We start from the raw sequence: 16,988 nt of genomic DNA on the forward strand, positions 1-16,988 counted from the left end.
TCTCCACTCAGGCTGTGTCCAGTTCTTGCTGAGTGTCTCTTTGCACCAAGGTCAGACGATTGTGCCCAGAGGGCCCCTTTCTGTCTTCAAAACCAGCTGTCTCCTGTTTCACGGTCCCAAAGTCAACCTTGTACCTCCGGACAGCCACAGTGTGTGTAGCACAGAGGTCCTGGGGGGGCTCCAAGGACAAAACGGGGGTCCCAGGCAGGGCAGAGGGCCACACACAGCATCAGGGCACAAGGAGAGTCTGAGAGTAGGTCGTGAGAGGCCTTGAAGGAGGCTACAGGGGCACAAGGAGGTTTGGGGACGCTGTGAGGAGAGTACAGAGGGACTCAGAGACATCCTAGGTGGCATAGAGAGGAAAAAGATTCTTCTGGGGCATGAAGAAGGATGGAGGAGGGTTGTGAGGGAGCCAGAGGGGTCCTGGGGGGCGTCAGAGGGCAGTGGGGCACAAGGAGGAGCTCAGCAGGTGTTGCAATGGGTGTAGGGAGGCCCGGAGAGGTCCTGGGGGCAAAACATGGCTCAGAGAACCAGCAGGGTCCTCAGGAGGGGATGTGAGGGGAAAAAGGGGAGTCCGGGGCAGAGACACGCCTCTCGGCAGGACAGACAGAGCCCTGTGGCGTCCTGGCAGAGCCCTGTGGTGATGCCTCGTGCTGCAGCACCACCTCTCCCAACGTGTCCTGCAGGGCAAAATGGCCAAGTGCACCTCCTGGCAGGCACTGGAGCGGGAGGTCAGCCGGGAGAGGCCGTTCCTCCTGCCTGGGCCCCACTCCACCATCGCCCCCACATCCAGGGGGTCTGGGGGGCCCCAGGGCTGTCCCAGCAGGCTAAGGAGCCTTGGGGCGCTCCGGGAGCCCCTCGCGGCACTTTTTACTAACTGCAAAGGTACAGGGACACGAGTTGAATGAATAAAACAATTGTTTATTGATTAATGCACAGACACAATGCCCATGAGCGAGTCTGTGACCCAGCTGGGTGCCATCCGCACCCCACCTCACTGGAGGAGCCGTCACTGATCGGCGGCAGGGAAGAGTCAGCTTTGTGATGTGGCACGAAGCTAAGGAGCCACCGGCTTCCCCCCGGGTTTTTCCTTCAGGGACAGGATTCAGCACTGCTGTCTGAGAGGAAAAACCCCGATTTCACCCCTATGTGCTTCTTTCCGCCCTCAGAACAGAGCCCTGCAGGATATTTTCACAGCTCACGGCTCATTTTTTTACAAAATACAGTCATAAACTATAACCTGAGTAAGAAACTGTCAGCTATGAGCTCAAAACAATAAACCCTAAGTGAAAGACTCTGAATCCTCAGTTTTAAGCAAGAATGAGCACAGAATAAAGAATTATAAACTAATAATTATTTTATCCTAATCTTTACCTTAATATTATATATTAAGAAAATACAGTATATTATATATGTGTGTTATATAACAATATATATGTTATAGAATAACATGTATGGTATATAATAACATATACATGGAATATTAGATCTATATATATGTTATATAATAACGTAAGACCAGGGGAGAGGCGTTTCCGGCCCAGCTCCTCACCTCGCAGCGTCCAGGGGAGTGGACAGAACCCCGGAACCTCTTCTCGGGTCGCGGCGCACCGGCGGACTCTTGTCGGTGTGCGGAGCACGCTGACGGACGGCAGAGCGAGCCAGTAACAAGCGAGGAACAGCCAAACTGTGGTTCGTTGCACCAATGAGCGGCGGAGGGAGGCGGTGCTACTTTCCCGGAAGTGGTGAGCGGTGCGGAGGGCAGCTGCTGGGTTACACCGGTGGTGGTGGGAGGTCGCAGCCATGTCGGAGCGGAAGGTGTTGAACGTGAGTTGGGGGGGGGACGACGACGACGGAGGGGGTTCTCCGGCAGGGGGATCGGGGGTGTTTGTGGAGGTCCCCAGGCCGGGCTGGTCCTGGGGAGGGTCCCCTGATCGCTGAAGTTGGTCCTCAGACCGGGTGTGCTGGGGGGTCCCTGCTCGGCTAGGGGGGTCCCGAGGCGGGGAGGGGTCCCTGAGGGGACTCTCAGGCTGGGAGGGGGATGTCGGCGGAGGGGGATACCCAGGCTGGGGCTCCCGGCAGCGCTCGGATGGGGTTGGCAGGGGCCGGAGGGTTGAGGCCTAAAATCATGTAAGGGTTGGGGGGCCTGGGGCCGAGGACGGACAGACAGACGCCAGGGCATGACTCTGGCGGGCGGTCGTGGCCGGGGTGTTTGGCACTACATGCGTGATTAGTAGGGACACGCTGGCTCCTGGTACACGGAGATGATGCCCGAGGCTGGTGTGGCAGCTGGGAGCCCGCCTGCCGCCGCTCACGCTCCTCTGGGTGACTCCGCGCCCAGCGCACACACGCCTCTGCTCTGTCTCTGTAGAAATACTACCCGCCGGACTTCGATCCTGCTAAGATCCCAAAGCTCAAACTCCCGAAGGACCGACAGTATGTGGTGCGGCTCATGGCCCCCTTCAACATGCGGTAAGAGGGGCCATACTGGTCAGAAGGAGGCAGCTCTAGAAGCAATGAGTTTGCTTAGGAATCATTTTGCCTCCATACGCAGCAGGGGAGCTGCTGCCAGCAGCAGTTAGAGGCGACACAGATCAGAGGAAAAAGGGTAAGGGAGAGGGAAGAGACACTGTGAGTGATTTTGGGGTTCTTATAAGAGTAGGTACTTGTGCTGGTTTTGGCTGAGAAGGGGTTAATTCTCCTCACTGTGGGGGTCAGCTACCTTTCCAGCTTCCCGCGCTCTGCCGCGTGGCGTGGCGGGGGGGCTGGGAGGGGCAGGGCCGTGGTGGGGGCGGCTGACCCCGACTGGCCAATGGCAGGTTCATTCCATACCATGTGACACCATGACCAGTATATTGAGGGGGGGCAGTGGCGGGGCGGCGCGGCGTCGGGTTGGCGGGCGGCGAGCGGCTGCGGCGCGTGCGGTTTGTTCCGGCGGTTCGTTCCCCCTCTCCCCTCCCTTCCCCCCTCCCCCGGGGCTTTGCGCCTCTCGTTGTTCTCCTTTACATTGCATTTCTACTGTTGTTTCTTTTAATTTTCATTATTAAACTGTTCTTATCCCAACCCACGAGCGTTACCCTTCTGATTCTCTCCCCCATCTACCGGTGGGGAGTGAGCGAGCGGCTGTGTGGGGCTGAGCTGCCGCTAAACCACGACAGTCTTTTTGGCGCCCAACGTGGGGCTCAAGGGTTGGAGATAACAACAGCTGCTGGTCCCAGCACCATGTTGTCTTTTTTGCAGTTGGTGTTAAAAATCGGTGTTGGTTGTTTGAGTCTGCTGTGTTCTGCTGTGATTAGTAATGTTTTGCCTACAAGATTTGTTATACAAACACTCGTTTTCAGCTTTATCTGGTATTTGGGGTTTTTGCTGAAACCGTTACTGTACTTCGGATGCCACCTTGTTGAGGCAATTAGCAATTATACCTCCTCCTCTGAGAGATTTTATATGGAGGAAATACAGAATAATACCTTTGCAACTTTGTTCTATGATGTCTGTGCCTTTGTTACAACAACGTTTTTGTATCTTGAACATCCTTGGGTGGTTAAGGTGCACTTATTGTTAGTTTTTGGGCATGTTGTTTTGGTTTTGACTAAGCAACTTAAGAATATCACCCAGAAATCTGCCCCGAGGCTTGATAGTTACGAGTGGCAGGGCATGTGGGATAGCATGGGCAAATACCTAGGGCAGTGGGCACCCCCAGTGTTTTGGAGTTTCACCCCCGAGCAAGTGCAGAATCCTAAAAAACTAGTAGAATATTTGGAGAAAGTATGTTGTTACGCTGGGAACTCCAGAGAGACACAGATAACTGCAACATGCTGGGGCCTGGCCCATGCATACCGAGCCCTGCTCAACAGTATTCAGTGCCCCCAGGGGGAAGAGAATGTCTCTGGATTGAAATGCAAAGTGACTGGCACTGTAGACAATCCAGCCCTGACAACAGGCACTGCAGCCACTCAAACCCCCACAACAAGTACCGGAGCTAGCTCAGAAAATAAACCCGTACCAGTATCAGTTGCCCCCATACACAAGACGAAATATTGGAAGCAGATGTCAACTCGTTTAGAACGGGATGATGAAGAACCAGGGCCATCGCGGGGAGAGGAGGGAGAAGTAATAAATGAAATAGAGACCACCCGATCCCTGTCCTTAAGCGAGTTGCGAGATATGCGAAAAGATTATAGCCGTCGTTCAGGTGAGCACATTGTCACCTGGCTGCTCCAATGCTGGGATAATGGGGCCAGTAGCCTGGAACTAGAGGGAAAAGAAGCCAAACAATTGGGATCCCTTTCTGGGGAAGGGGGCGTTGACAAAGCAATTGGAAAAAAACCACAAGCCCTCAGCCTCTGGAGGCGACTCCTGTCTGGAGTGAAGGAAAGGTATCCCTTTAAAGAAGATGTTACATATCGCCCAGGAAAATGGACAACTATGGAGAAAGGCATCCAGTATCTAAGGGAATTAGCTGTGTTTGAGGTGATTTATGGTGACCTGGATGATCAACGGTCATCCAAAGATCCAGATGAAGCCGAGTGCACGCGACCCATGTGGCGGAAGTTTGTATGGAGCGCACCATCTTTGCATGCAAACTCATTGGCAGCGATGTCCTGGAGAGGGGACGAGGAACCAACAGTGGCGGAGGTCACTGATAGACTCCGGGATTACGAAGCAATTATCTCTTCCTTGCTCATCTCTGCTGTGGAGAAACTATCCCAAGAGGTCCAGCAACTCAAAGAAGATCTGTCCTACTCCCCACCTCGACAGAGCAGTGTCTCAGCTGTTAGGAATAAGCGTCCTTTGGCTCAAAGAAGGGGATACACACCACGGGCCACCCTATGCTTCTACCTGCGTGACCACGGAGAGGACATGATGAGGTGGGATGGCAAGCCTACTTCGACCCTACAGGCACGAGTACATGAACTGCAAGGAAGAACAGTCACTGAGGGAGGCTCTTCCAGGAAAGCTGCTGCTCCAGTTTCCAGCGAGCAAGTCCCCAGACAGAGGAGTAGAAGCGCAGATTTTATTTCTAAGTGTAATAGAGGGACTCCTGATTCACATTTACAGGAAGTGAGTTGTGACTGCCATGATCAGGACTAGAGGGGCCCTGCCTCCAGCCGGGTGGAGGAAAGGGATAACCGGGCTTACTGGACTGTGTGGATCCGATGGCCTGGCACGTCCGACCCACAGGAGTATAAAGCTTTAGTGGACACTGGTGCACAGTGCACCTTAATGCCATCAAACTATATAGGGGCAGAACCCATCAGCATTGCTGGAGTGACAGGGGGATCCCAAGAGCTAACTGTATTGGAGGTCAAAGTGAGCCTAACTGGCAATGAGTGGCAGAAGCACCCCATTGTGACTGGCCCAGAGGCTCCGTGCATCCTTGGTATAGACTACCTCAGGAGAGGGTATTTCAAGGACCCAAAAGGTTACAAGTGGGCTTTTGGTGTAGCTGCCTTGGAGACGGAGGAAACTGAACAGCTGTCTACCTTGCCCGGTCTCTCAAAGGACCCTTCTGTGGTGGGGTTGCTGAAGGTCAAAGAACAACAGGTGCCAATCGCCACCACAACAGTGCACCGGCGGCAATATCGCACCAACAGAGACTCTCTGATCCCCATCCATAAACTCATTCACCAACTGAGGAGCCAAGGAGTCATCAGTAAGACCCACTCACCCTTTAACAGTCCCATATGGCCAGTCCGGAAGTCTAATGGAGAGTGGAGACTAACAGTAGACTATCGTGGCCTGAATGAAGTCACTCCACCGTTGAGTGCTGCTGTGCCAGACATGCTAGAACTTCAATACGAACTGGAGTCAAAGGCGGCCAAGTGGTATGCCACAATTGATATTGCTAATGCATTCTTCTCAATCCCTCTGGCAGCAGAGTGCAGGCCACAGTTTGCTTTCACATGGAGGGGCGTCCAGTACACCTGGAATCGACTGCCCCAGGGGTGGAAACACAGTCCTACCATTTGCCATGGACTGATTCAGACTGTACTGGAACAGGGAGAAGCTCCAGAACACCTTCAATACATTGATGACATCATTGTGTGGGGCAGCACAGCGGAAGAAGTTTTTGAGAAAGGTGAGAAAATAGTCCAAATCCTTCTGAAAGCTGGTTTTGCCATAAAACAAAGTAAGGTGAAGGGACCTGCACGAGAAATCCAGTTCTTAGGAATTAAATGGCAAGACGGTCGTCGTCAGATTCCAATGGATGTGATCAACAAAATAGCAGCCATGTCTCCACCAACTAGCAAAAAGGAAACACAAGCTTTCTTGGGCGTTGTGGGTTTTTGGAGAATGCATATTCCAAATTACAGTCTGATCGTGAGCCCTCTCTATCAAGTGACCCGGAAAAAGAATGATTTCACATGGGGCCCTGAGCAACGACAAGCCTTTGAACAGATTAAACGAGAAATAGTCCATGCAGTAGCTCTTGGGCCAGTCCGGGCAGGACAAGATGTAAAAAATGTGCTCTACACTGCAGCCGGGGAGAATGGCCCTACGTGGAGCCTCTGGCAGAAAGCACCTGGGGAGACCCGGGGTCGACCCCTAGGGTTTTGGAGTCGGGGATACAGAGGGTCTGAAGCCCGCTATACTCCAACTGAAAAAGAGATATTGGCAGCATATGAAGGGGTTCGAGCTGCTTCAGAAGTGGTTGGTACGGTTGTATTGCATCATATGGGACCTGGGCATGGTGTAAATGGTATGGAATAAGGGGTGGAGAATGTGCTGGTTTTGGCTGAGAAGGGGTTAATTCTCCTCACTGTGGGGGTCAGCTACCTTTCCAGCTTCCCGCGCTCTGCCGCGTGGCGTGGCGGGGGGCTGGGAGGGGCAGGGCCGTGGTGGGGGCGGCTGACCCCGACTGGCCAATGGCAGGTTCATTCCATACCATGTGACACCATGACCAGTATATTGAGGGGGGGCAGTGGCGGGGCGGCGCGGCGTCGGGTTGGCGGGCGGCGAGCGGCTGCGGCGCGTGCGGTTTGTTCCGGCGGTTCGTTCCCCCTCTCCCCTCCCTTCCCCCCTCCCCCGGGGCTTTGCGCCTCTCGTTGTTCTCCTTTACATTGCATTTCTACTGTTGTTTCTTTTAATTTTCATTATTAAACTGTTCTTATCCCAACCCACGAGCGTTACCCTTCTGATTCTCTCCCCCATCTACCGGTGGGGAGTGAGCGAGCGGCTGTGTGGGGCTGAGCTGCCGCTAAACCACAACAGTACTGAATTTCCAAAGGAGAAAATAACCATTGCTTAGAACCTAACCTTATCTAGTTGAAGATGTCCCTGCTCACTGCAGGGGGTTGAACTAGATGACCTCCAAATGCCCCTTCCAACCCAAGCCATTCTATGATTCTGTGAATCTGGGCTCACACCACCTGAAAATCACTTGGACTCTTCTTTGTCAGTGTGTTCCCATTTTTTGATGTATTATGGGCTTTTCTTTCCCCTTCTCTAGATGCAAGACATGTGGTGAATACATCTATAAGGGGAAGAAGTTTAATGCCCGTAAGGAGACAGTTCAGAATGAGGTGTACCTGGGACTTCCCATCTTCCGCTTCTACATCAAGTGCACACGTTGCCTGGCAGAGATCACTTTCAAGGTGAAATATGTTCCGTATTTTCTGCACTCTCGCTTTCTGGGGAGGCCATGCATGCAGTCTGTGGACATGATGGGGTGCTGACCCCATTGGGAAGGGGTGTCCCAGCAAAGACCTAGTCTGAGCCTGTGCTTTTTGGTGTATCTTCCCTTTTCATGGCTGTTTGTAGTTCTGAAATGTCTCACCCATCCGTGGGCTGCAGCATATCAGCTGGAGCACAACAAAAGGCTATGGCTGATTGTCTGCTCTGTGATGTGAATGAAATTGGGAAACGTTTGAATGTGGCTCTGGAAGCAGACACAGGATGGCTGGAGCAGAATTGCCCCGCTACAATGATTCTACTGTCTTGTTTCTTCCTTAGACAGACCCTGAGAACACAGACTACACCATGGAGCATGGCGCCACTCGCAACTTCCAGGCTGAGAAGCTCTTGGAGGAAGAGGAGAAAAGAACGCAGAAGGAGAGGGAAGAGGAAGAGCTTAACAATCCCATGAAGGTACAAGAACGTGCCCTTCTCTGCAGAACACAAACCTCTCCCTTGCCTTGGCTGGCTTTCCCCAGCAAAGCAGGTGACTTTGTAACTGTTGACTTAGTTCTTCAAGCTCCTGGGGTATTGCTGTGCTCTGGACAGGCAAGAGCTGTCTGCCCTGAGGAGGTTTCCTCCTGTGCTGGAACCTGTGACAGGCTGCACCTTGCCCCAGTTTTTCCTGTTCTATTAAGACCCAAAAATGAGGAGGATGATGATCCTCTTAGTTCTTCCTGCCCTGTACTGTGGGCAGGAGGAGGCTGTGTTTGAGATTGCTGGCAGGCTGAGCTACCTCTCATAACCCGGCTTCCCTCTGGTCACCCAGGTCCTGGAGAACCGAACCAAGGACTCCAAGCTGGAGATGGAGGTTCTGGAGAACCTGCAGGAGCTGAAGGAACTCAACCAGCGCCAGGCAAATGTGGACTTTGAGGCAATGCTGAAGCAGTACAAGGAGTACGAGGAGGAGCAGAAGCGCAAGGAGCAAGAGGAAGATGAGCAAGAGATGAAGTGAGTGGGCTAGAAGCATTCACGGAGGCGTGAAATCAGCCATGCTGGCCCTGGCCAGGCAGAGCTGCATCTCACCCCTTCCTTAGCACCCCAAGAGCACTTAAGAGAAGGCCCTGCCTGAGGGGCCTGAGTTCCCAGGAGTTGTGTGGATGGGATGTAGTCCTAAGCAGGCTGTGAGGAGGTTGGGGACTGTTTGTCATGGCAAAGTGTTTAGTGAGGTGGAGGTAGAGGGATTTTGGTGTCACTGGCCCATCTGGTGGGGAGATCTGGACTGTTGCAGGGGCCTGACTCCCCCTGAGAAGCATCCTCACGTGGAGAGGGAGTTTCTGCACCTGGCTGAGCCTGCGGATCTCAGTGCTATCAACCATCGGGCACTGCTCTGAACATGACTTCTTAAAAAGCACCTGAGAAGGTGGATCCCATTGCACTGATGCTGTAAGGCTCCCCATAGAGCAAACAGCACAGGCACTGTGCACGGCCAGCACCGCTCGGCATGGCGGTGGAACAGAGCCAGCTCTAACCCTCTGCACACGGCCTCTCTCCTTGCAGAGCTATGCTGGAGCAGGCCCAGAACCGGCGGCTGCTGGTAGACTCTGACTCTGACGAAGAGCCTGTGAAATCGCGCACGAAGCCTGTGGAGAAAATTAAACCTACGGATATTTTGCAGGAGGTGAGCAGGGTCAGAGGCTCTTCCACCCACCGCAGCTCTTCCCCCAGACCAAATCCACTGTCCTGGGCTGCGTGTTGTCTCTTCTGTCCCTGCAATGCTAGAGTCCTAATGCCTGTCACGCATGAGCAGTTTAGAAAGCCTGTGTCCCTGTGCACTGAGCTGAAAGGAGACAGGGATCAGTTGGTGATTTTAGACCGTGTCTGCTGACAAAGGCTGGGAGGGACCTGTGCCCATCCTTGCTCAGGACGTGCCTTCCCTTTCAGCCCGAAAAGGACGTGCTCGCCTATGCCCTGGTCGTGCTTCAGGCACAATTTCAGCACTCTGAAAATTACAGCAATGAAACCACTGCCTGGGACAGCCCCTCCTTTGGTTCTGTTTTGTCCATGTTGAAGACATTCAGAACAAAAGAGCTTTCAGTGCCTGACTTGCAGGGGAGGGATTATCCCCGCAGACAGGCCCCTGCACCGCTGCTCTCCAGTGTTGATCCATGTCTGCAGGGACCTCTGTCCAGTTGGATGAATCAAAGCTTCCCTATCTCTTAAGCCGGGCTGGGGTTAATCTGAGCGATGTTCCCTGGCCCAGCACTAATCCTCGTGCCTGGGGGAGTTTGATTCGGTGGCTGGACCACCTGCAGGCACGCGGTCCTGGCTGGCAGAGGTCCTGCAGCCCTGTGGCATGCATCTGGCTCCTCGTCATCCCAGGGCCAGCGCATGGCTGTGCAAGGCTGGATTTAACTGTCACAGGCAGCAGGACGTTTGTCTCCTAGGGCTGCAGCCTTTAGATCTGTACCCCTGTTGTTTGTCTAGCTTGTGCCAGTCACTGCAGGGGGAGAATACCCCCCTTGGCTGCTCCAAGCAGCTGTCCTCATGTCTTTTGTGCTTTGTGCTGCTGTTTTTACTACTCCCTTCTCCCTCATCCCTCTGCCTCCCCTCTGAGGCCGGAGCACCCTAACACCAGCGCTCTGCTCTGCAGGACCCTCAGCCCCAGAGTAAGAAGCTGAAGACGGAGAGCTGGGAGCGGAGTGTGGGCAAATTGAACACCAAGTCCCAGCTGGCCGGGCTGGTCACAGTGAGGAAGCAGAAGCCGGGTCCTGCCCTGGCTAATGGGACAGAGAACCAAGGCACCATGGCCAAGACCGGTAACTGCTCACGTGGGGATGGGGTGGCCTGAGCTGGGCCATCTGGGAGGTGTCTGGCAGCACCCAAGCGGCATTTAGCTCTGTCTTCAGAGCCTGAATGCTCTCGGGTCAAGTCCTTGTTGTGGGACAGATGGGACCATGACTGTAAGAACAGGGGGTTGTCCCTGTTTACAGGAGATGTACCGATGGAGGAGAGGCTCCTTCCTGGCCCTTGGCAGTAAGCCAAGGCCTTGGAGAGAGACCGTCAGGGCCAGAAGCTTCAAAACAGTGCCTCTGTGTGCAGATACAATGCTGGGAACCATCACAACAGTGAGATATGAATGGAAAAACAAGAAAATTGCTTTGGTTTGGGGCCCTATTATAAAACCTGCCAAACCATCGGAATTTGTAAGCTTTAAAGAAGTGGTGAAAACAAGCAGAAAGGCTTTCCAGCACCTACCTCATAGTTCACTGCCCCAGAAAGCCAGAGGAATTGGAGAAGGAGCTGATGAATTGGTTGATTCTGGGTTGATTGGTCCTAAGCCTTTGGCTTAGTAAGTCCCTCTGTCCTCAGGGGATTCCTGGGGAAGGACAGCTCTTGTAGGTGCCCCATTTTTGATCTGCTTTCCCCAGCCACCTGCTCCTGGCTGCTGGCAGGGTCTGTTCAGCCAAATTACGGTGGAGGAGCTGCCCATCTTTCAAGGGCTCAGCTCTGAGCTGGCACAGGGCTATTTGCCTGTGACGCTGCCTTGCGCTTGCAGCTGACAGCTCGCATGGTCAAAGCCAAGAGCTGGCTCCTCTCTTCTTTTCCAGTGGCTGAAATCTCCCAGGGGGTTGCGGAGGGAGAAGGGGGTTTTGCAGACCTTGGGACAACCTTGCTGCTTCCTCCCATTGCCGCAAGGCAGGATCAGGAGGCTCCAGCCAAGGGGGTGCAGGGTTTCCTTGTCCACCCGGTTTAACCTTGCTGTCCTCATCAAGATACAGGCTGGGGGACGAGGCACTGCTCGGGCTCTGGCTCCGGCTGCCTTGTCTCCAGCTGCGAGCAGCCGGAGTGGCGAGGCAGGGCTTGCATTTCCATGCGGCTGGTTGCACCGAGCCAGCGAGGTTTGCATGGGGAGGGCCCTACCTGATGGTGTCTGCTCTCTTGCTCGGCTTCCAGGATCGTTTCCCACAGCAACGGGCACCACGTCCTCTCTCGGCTTGTTGGGGGCGTATTCAGACAGCGAGGACAGCGCAAGTGACTGATGAGCGACCGAGCCAGCCCAGAGCAGGGATCGTGGGCTGTTCCCCCCTCCCAGCTGACAGCAGCTGCTCTCCGGAGCCCCAGCGCAGAGCTGGCGTCACGGCCAACAGGCCAGCGGGGTTTCCAGGCCATCTGGAGTCCCAGCATCTTCACCTGTCCAGCCCAGGGTGTGTGTCCATCCTCCAATGGGGATGAGACCCCAGCCACCCTCCTTGGCTAACACCACCTGCAGCCTGAACCCAGATGAGCCAGTCAAGAAGACACCTTACTCAGAGGAGGGTACCACTGCTGCATTGCAGCCGGTGGAAAGCCCTGATGCTGTTCCAGGCTGGCTGTGCCCAAACCCAGCTTCCAGAGCACAACGCCTCCCAGCTCTGCACCCATAATGTGTTCGAAAGCACTGGGGCCGGCTGGGACCATGTAGTTTCTCTGTTCTGGTGGTGCCCACTCCCCTCACCACCACGCTGGTCATGCCTGGGCCTGGGTACGTGACTCACTGACCCTCCCATGGCAATAAAGGGACCTCAGGGCCTTCCTTCCCTCTTTTTCCTTGCCTCTTGCCGTGGGAGGAACCGTCACCACCGCTTCTCCAGCCCTGGGTGTCTCCTGGCCCCCCTGTGGGGCTCAGCTCCTGCCTTTGTGGGGTGAGCCTGAATCCCCCGTTGTTTCACTGTTAGAGGTGACACATTCTGCAGCACGGATGTGGCAGGGGGCTCATTTAGCCCCCCACTGCGGGGACAGGGCTGTCCCAGCTGTCCTGCCACCAGCCTCCTTCCCCTGCCCACGCCCTCCCATGCCCCAGCCACCCCGGCAGCTTGGTGACAAACCCCGCCATTCGTAGAGCGCCTGGGTCTGCTCGGCTCACCGGCAGCCATGACCTGGTAATAAATTGGATGTGTCAGAGCTGGTTGCCTCTTCATCTTCCAGAACAGTAATTTGTACACAAGCAGTGGGTCCTGCTCGTGTGGGTTTGGCAGGGGCGGCCCCAAGGGCCCCTACCCTGATGACGTGGGTCCACACACCCGTCAGAAGGACTGACCCACCCTGGGGTGTCCACCTGTCCCAGCCAGGGCTCGGTCTGGGGCTCTTCCTCCATCTCCTCTCGATTTCCTCCTTATTGAGACACCCAGCTCTAATGGATGAGCAGCTTTGTGCTAATTAACCCTCTCTCAGAGCCTCACAAATGGCTCTGTGCCTTGAGCTGCAGGGCCAGGGGCTGGGGGGGGTCGTGTTTCTGAGAGCCGGGGAGAAAAGGCTGCTCCTCCCATCCCAATTAGCATTCCCTGCACGTGCGTTGTAATTAGCCTCTTCAAATATTAATGCTGGATATCGGGCTCAGCCCCGGGGTTTGTGTTGGATGGGGTCTGTCAGGAGCCGCTCTGTGGGGCTGGCAAAGCTGGGGGCGGGGGGCCTGGCCACAGGGTCCCCCCAGTTGTGTCCTGATCCCACACATGTGCCCCCCCACCGGCTCACTGCACCCCCCCGCACCAGGCCAGGATACCAGGAGAGGGACCTTTGTTCTGGGAAGAGACAATACCAAGAGCCAAGTCAGGGCATGGTTGGGGGTCCCCGGCCCTCCTGACCCACCCAGCGTGGTCCCTGACGGTCCCCCCCCAAAACCATGGGATGGGCGGGGGCGGGGCCCACTGCCCACCGTGTTGGGCTCCTTGGGGGGATGCAGGTGACCCTGCAATGTAGAGGGGTCCGTCTTCCTCCCCAGGACCCCAAAACCCTCGGCCTCTGTTCCCCCCCTCAGCCCTTTCCCGGTGCCCCAATTTCCCCCCTCCGGGGGCAGACCCGGGAGCCCAGAGGGGCGTGGGGATGTCCTATAGCCCGGGGGTCCCGGTGACCCCCCCTTCTCTCGCTGTCCCACGGGGGGGGCCGTCCCGGTGTCACTTGGGGGTCCCGGTGACCGCCGTCACCGCGGGGGGGGGGTGTCAGCCCTCCCCTCCCGGTACTCCCTCCCCTCCCGGTGCCCCCCCTCCGTGCCGGTGCCCCCCCGGAGAGGCGGGCGCGGGGGGTTGTGGGGGGGGCCGGGGGCTCCGGTCCTCGCCGCGCGCGGCGGCGACACAAAGCGGCTCCCGGCGGCGGCGGCGGCGGCGGCGGCGGGGGGGTCCCGGCGCGCCCGCGGTCCCGGTGCCGGGCGGCCCCGCCATGGCCAAGTGGCTCCGGGAGTACCTGGGCCGGGGGGCCCGGCGCTCCCCCCCCCGCCCGCCCCCAGCCCGACTATAGCGGCGGCGAGCGCCGCCCCACCGGCACCGGGAGCGGGCCCCCGCCCGGCGCTCCCCCCGGCGCTGCCCTCCGCGGCCCCGCTGCCTCCCCTCGGCACCGGCTGGTGCGGGGTGGGGGGCGCGGGGCCGGGGGGCGGCCCCCGCCGCCTGGAGCAGGTAGGAGAGGGGGGCGCCGGCGGGCAGCGGCGCGTACCGGGGGGTCAGCGGGGCAGGACCCGGCGGGAAGCGTCGGCACCGGGGTGGGCGGCGAAGGGACGAGGGTGCAGTGGGGCAACGGGGGGAGGAGCTGGGGTCACTGGGAGAGGGAACTGGGGGGTGGGCTGGGGGTGGCGAGGTCACTGGGAGAGCGGGAAGGGGAAAGGGGTCGGGGGACAAAGGGACAGGGTGGGACAGAGTGGAGAAAGTGCTGGGGACATCCATATCAGGGACCTGGGGGAGACTGCAGGGGTCCCGGGGAGGGGACCCAGGGACTGAGGACCTGGGGGGGGCAGTGGGGGGTCCTGTCCCACCCAGAGCATCCACCCACAGGGCCCTGGCGAGAGCGAGTACTCAGAGCCCTTCAAGGGGGATCAGGACCCAGCTCCCGAGGGTGGCTGCGAGGAGCCCGGCGAGGCCACAGGTGGGTGACACCCTGGGCAACCCCCCCCTGCACCCAGCCCCATGGGGGTCCTGCGGCCAGGAGCCCCGCTCATCCTGTCCCTGCCATGTCCCTGCTTGTCCCCAGGGTGCCAGCGGCAGGGCGAGGGCCGGCGGGCGAGGCCACAGCAGGGACCCCAGCTCTACGACACCCCTTACGAGGAGTGGGAGACGGCAGGGAGGGCCCAGGGGTGCCCACTGCCCGGGAGAGCCGCCTGCCCCATGACGACGAGCGCCCAGCCGACGAGTATGACCAGCCCTGGGAGTGGAAGAAGGATCACATCTCGCGGGCCTTCGCAGGTGACAGTATCCCCAGGGCACTGGGTGCCACCCTTGGGTCCCCCAGCCCCATGGCCCTCAGCTCCCATGGGTACCACTCCTGTCTCCCACCCACCACTAGATCCAGCATGCTGCAGCACCCATGGGTATCACCTTGGGGTCCCCCAGCCCCACATCCCCCAGCTCCCATGGGTACCACCCCTGTGTACCACCCCTGGCCCCCCAGCATCCCCCAGCACCCATCGGTTCCACCCCAGGGGTGCAATGGGACACCACGGCAAGGCAGAGCTGTGGCAGGGACGTGTGGGACATTCCTTCATGTGCTGGCACTGAGAGGTGCCCCCCAGCAGCAGGCAGGGGTGCTGGGACCCCACGGTGGGGTGACATCCTCCCTTTGGCCCCACAGTGCAGTTCGAGAGCCCTGAGCGCTCCCCCAGCCTGTCCCGGCAGCTGCCGCGGCCCCCTCGGCCCCCCACAGGTGCCCGGCTGGGCTGCCCCCCCAGCCCCAGGCACGTGGACACCTCGCTGCCCCTGGAGAAGCAGGCGTGAGTCTGGGGGGCGGGGGGTCCCTCCTCCATGGGGTGGCATCAACATCCCAGGATACGTTGTGGCATGGAGGCAGCCCTCTGGGGTGGAGGGTCCCCCACAGATGGGTCCCCATGGTGTGGAGGGTGCCCCATGGCACGGATGGGTCTCCATGATGTGGAGGGTGCCCTGTGGAGTGTGGTTGGGTGCCCATGGCATGGATGGGTCCCCATGGTGTGGAGGTGCCATGTTGGGTGTGGTTGGTCCCTTTGACATGGTTGTGTGCCCTATGGCATGGATGGGTGCCCATGGTGTTGGGTGCCCTGTGGCATGGATGGGTACCCCTGCCATTGAGCATCCTCATGGGGTGGAGGGTGCCCATGGCATATGGGGTCCCCATGATGTGGAGGGTGTCCCATGGGGTGTGGTTGATCCCTTTGACGTGGTTGGGTGCCCTGTGGCATGGATGGGTCCCCATGACATGGAGGGTGTCCCGTGGCATGGGTGGGTCCCCATGATGTGGAGGATGCCCCATGGCATGGTTGGTCCCTTTAGTGTGGATGGGTGCCCCATGCCACAGGGAGTGCCCCGCAATGTTGATGGGTCCAAGTGGTGGGGACAGTGCCCTATGGCATGGAGGGTGTCTCACGGTGCAGATGGGTCCTGGGGCCCCAGTGCTGTGTGGTGGGGTGCCATGTCCCAGGGTGCCACGTGCCTGTGTGATACATGCCACCACACAGGTGGTACCACGGCCCCATTGGGCGGGCGGGCGCCGAGACACTGCTGGCGCTGTGCCGTGAGGGCAGCTTCCTGGTGCGGGACTGCGAGACCAGCCCCGACGACTACTCGCTCTCGCTCAGGTGAGCATGGGGCTGCTGGGGGGGACACAGGGACGGCCCCGGGGAAAACCCAGGCTTCGGAGTGGGTCACAGGGGAATGCCCGGGCAGAGGGGCTGGGTTCTGAGCATGGTACTTGCATCCACATGCTGGCAAGTGTTTGCATGTTCCCCCACAATCCATGTTGCTGTACACCCACATATGCAAGGGCGGCCAGGCCATGTGCTGCGTGCCTCAGTTTCCCCTCCCCGCCCACAGGAGCAGCCATGGCTTCGTGCACGTGAAGCTCACGCGGACACGGGAGCAGCATTTCATGCTGGGCCGTGCCGGGGCCACCTTCCCCTCGGTGCCTGAGGCTGTGCGGCACTACACAGCACGGGCGCTGCCCGTCCGTGGTGCCCGCCACCTCTCCCTGCTCTACCCCGTGGCCGTACAGCCCCTGTGAGCCCAGCACTGCTGGGCACCCCCAGCTGTGCCCCCCACCCTGGTCCCACAGCGAAGCACCCCCATTAAAAGCTGATGCGCAGCCCCTGCCCACTGCATGCTCTGTGTTGTGTCGGCATGGCGACGCTCTGGTCCCTCTTGGGGCTCAACTCTGTGGTGCCCCTGGGGGAAGGCATGACACCCTCAGGCAGGACAACGTGGTGGCCCTGCCACCCCTCCCGTCCTGGTCCTGCCACATGGGCTCCTGTCCTTGCGCCCACTCCCACCCCAGGGGACTGGGTGAGGTGGGGTGTCTGGATGTCCCCCCCTCCTTCCACCGCAGGACCTGGCCTTGGGGACAAAGCGTGGGGGTGACACTGCTCAGGGTCACCCACCATTAGC

The 16,988-nt window shown here is 58.1% G+C and overlaps 2 protein-coding genes and 1 long non-coding RNA gene across 4 annotated transcripts; 2 read left to right on the forward strand and 1 right to left on the reverse strand.

The window, feature by feature from the left end:
• Window positions 1-900: 900 nt before the first annotated feature.
• LOC142049437 (uncharacterized) lies at window positions 901-1,619 on the reverse strand. Its single transcript, XR_012657718.1, has 2 exons — window positions 1,553-1,619; window positions 901-1,178 (listed from the first exon to the last, which is right to left on the reverse strand). It is a non-coding gene; the product is annotated as an uncharacterized LOC142049437 (long non-coding RNA).
• A 17-nt stretch (window positions 1,620-1,636) lies between these two features.
• On the forward strand, window positions 1,637-12,558 carry LOC142049436 (splicing factor YJU2-like). Of its 2 annotated transcripts, none has more exons than XM_075077155.1 (8): window positions 1,637-1,745; window positions 2,372-2,472; window positions 7,451-7,595; window positions 7,954-8,088; window positions 8,444-8,625; window positions 9,175-9,295; window positions 10,268-10,433; window positions 11,572-12,558. In XM_075077155.1, the coding sequence occupies exons 2-8, from the start codon at window positions 2,453-2,455 to the stop codon at window positions 11,655-11,657; spliced, it is 855 nt and encodes a 284-aa protein (XP_074933256.1). In that variant the 5' UTR covers window positions 1,637-1,745; window positions 2,372-2,452; the 3' UTR covers window positions 11,658-12,558. The 2 variants fall into 2 exon arrangements, with proteins under 2 accessions (XP_074933256.1, XP_074933255.1); XM_075077154.1 differs by having other exon boundaries at window positions 1,736-1,827.
• A 1,188-nt stretch (window positions 12,559-13,746) lies between these two features.
• LOC142049353 (SH2 domain-containing adapter protein F-like) lies at window positions 13,747-16,677 on the forward strand. Its single transcript, XM_075077005.1, is given in 9 exon segments — window positions 13,747-13,869; window positions 13,871-13,996; window positions 13,998-14,042; window positions 14,415-14,505; window positions 14,611-14,700; window positions 14,703-14,822; window positions 15,208-15,346; window positions 16,067-16,186; window positions 16,422-16,677. Coding segments are annotated over 9 exon segments (978 nt in total). The 5' UTR covers window positions 13,747-13,809; the 3' UTR covers window positions 16,609-16,677.
• The last annotated feature ends 311 nt before the right edge of the window (window positions 16,678-16,988 follow it).

This window comes from Phalacrocorax aristotelis, chromosome W (genome assembly GCF_949628215.1).
Source record: "Phalacrocorax aristotelis chromosome W, bGulAri2.1, whole genome shotgun sequence".
Taxonomy (NCBI): domain Eukaryota; kingdom Metazoa; phylum Chordata; class Aves; order Suliformes; family Phalacrocoracidae; genus Phalacrocorax; species Phalacrocorax aristotelis.